Below are 2019 nucleotides of genomic sequence, written 5' to 3' on the forward strand. Positions count from 1 at the left end.
CTGCCCCACGGATACAGCTCTTGCACCGGCGGGCGGGCGCTGCGTGACAGCCTGTTCGCAGCGAGCCATCTGCCCCAGGCTAGGGAAAGCTCTCCTCCATCTTCTCCTTCTCAACGCTTTTTCGCAATATTTCTGCTCACCGGCTCCCGGCCATCCATTGCCTCCATCCACAGCCTCCGGTCCTCTTCGGAAAGCGCCTGCATGGTGATCACGCCAGGCCTGCGGAGAGAAAGGGAACACCGTGAGGGAACTGCAGGATGGCAAACAAAGACGACAAAGACAAATTCCCCACGAGGGAGAAAGAGGACAACCTTCTTCCGAGCCAAGCCCCAGCAGCACGGGGCTGAGCCCAGTCTGACCTCTCCAGGGACGTCCCTGCAGGTCCTATCCAGGACTAGCAAATGCGCAGAGGACACCTCCAACAACCAACACACGTTTGCAGTGGTTTTAGTGTCAGAACTGGATGCCAACTTCTTCCTCCCGCTTTCGGCCAGGCCCCTCACCTGCATTCAGGCTAGCGCATCCATGCACGGGCAGAAGTCACAGAAGGTAACCAAGCAGGACACCCAGGCATCCCACCCCCTCGTCCCAAGCACCAGTTCACAGAGTGGAGCCTTCTGCTGTGTGAAGAATTTCATCCCCAACACGACCATGCCAGCGTGGCTGTGCCACTTCCCTGATACAAGATCAGCTCTCTGCAGTACGGAGGATGTTGTGATGATGTTATACTGTGTATCACTGATGTTTCACGCAGTAATAGCAGCGGTGCAATGCTGGTCCGCCTGTCCCGGCCAGTAGCCTTAGCGAGGAGGCCCCGGGTACCCCCGGCTGCTCGATGCCATCTGGCCCCGTCACCCCCGTCATTACACACACAACAGCCCAGGAGCTGCATTGTAAATCCAGCCTCCTAAGAGTAACTCTGTGTTTGCTTATTTATTTGAACAAGAAGGGGAAAGAACAGACCCAAGCACCTGCAAGGAAAGCACAGGGAGCCAGGAGACACCACCAGTCCAGCCCTCCACCACCCCAGGCCACCTCCACCACTCCTAAGTCCACTCCTGGACTGTTCTTTCCATGCACGGAGTAAAAACTTAATTATCTAGCTCTGATAAGCGTGACCAGCAAGCTCATGATGGATTTAACAGGGTGGACAGTATTTGCCCCAGCCCAGGCGTGGTTGTGTGTTTGTTCAAGTGAGGACGGTGCCACTGAGGGTGAAAGCCAGCGCTGTGCTCCCACAGGTCGCATCGTGGGCTGACATTTCCTGCTCCTCACTCGGCTGCAGGCTTTCCACCCTCAGCCCCCCAGCTCACCTTGCAGCCAGCAGACCAAGACACAAAAGTCCTGCTAGCCCTACACCTCCTCAGCCTCGTGCCTTTGGGTCCGGGTCTCCAGCCCCCAAAAGGTTGTCGCATCCTGCCCCGCTGCTGCTCTCAGCAAACCACACACACCGGGGAGAGGCCCCGCTCTGGGTGAGGCAGCCGAGACCTGTTCTGTTTGTTTGGTCTAGTCGCTCTGCTTCCTCCCAGGCTATTTTCAGATGCATTAGCAGAGCACGGCAGCTATTTCTGCAGAGGAGAGTGAGCAGAAGCCCTGGCAACCGGGGAGATGCAAGCACAGCCCTGGGCTCGGGGTGGTTATTGGTGCTCTCTGCCTGCAGCAACGCTAGTGGGGTTTCATCCATCCAAAACTCAACAGCAGAGAACCTCTGACGCTGCTCTCCCATCCACGGCAAAGCGCAGCAGCTCCGGAAAGGCAGCGGGGAACCAGGATCACCTGAATTACCCAGTGGATCTACGATTCCAGGTGGAGACCTGGCTGTGCTCCACAACGACCTGCTTCACCTGAAGCAGGCGGCAGCACCCTCGCACACAGCCTTCCCCACCACCAAACCGCTGCTGGGACAGAGAGGGAAGAGCCTTTTAACCGGGGGAGCTGTCACCGCCTGCGGACGGCGCCCAGCAGAGCACCTGGGCTCTTTCCTCACAAACTGAAGAGGAGTGGGAAGGGGGGTACCTT

At 57.9% G+C, this 2019-nt stretch overlaps 1 protein-coding gene across 1 annotated transcript in view; it reads right to left on the reverse strand.

Moving 5' to 3' along the window:
- LOC104498987 (rho GTPase-activating protein 26) overlaps window positions 1-2019 on the reverse strand; it is a gene marked incomplete at both ends in the record, with an annotated part of 47769 nt that overhangs the window by 38010 nt on the left and 7740 nt on the right. Inside the window, one exon of the mRNA XM_010142434.1 lies at window positions 141-219. Within this exon, the coding sequence (XP_010140736.1) occupies window positions 141-219 (79 nt within the window). The remainder of the gene's footprint in view (window positions 1-140; window positions 220-2019) is intronic.

Source organism: Buceros rhinoceros, unplaced genomic scaffold (genome assembly GCF_000710305.1).
Source record: "Buceros rhinoceros silvestris isolate BGI_N320 unplaced genomic scaffold, ASM71030v1 scaffold15698, whole genome shotgun sequence".
Classification (NCBI taxonomy): domain Eukaryota; kingdom Metazoa; phylum Chordata; class Aves; order Bucerotiformes; family Bucerotidae; genus Buceros; species Buceros rhinoceros.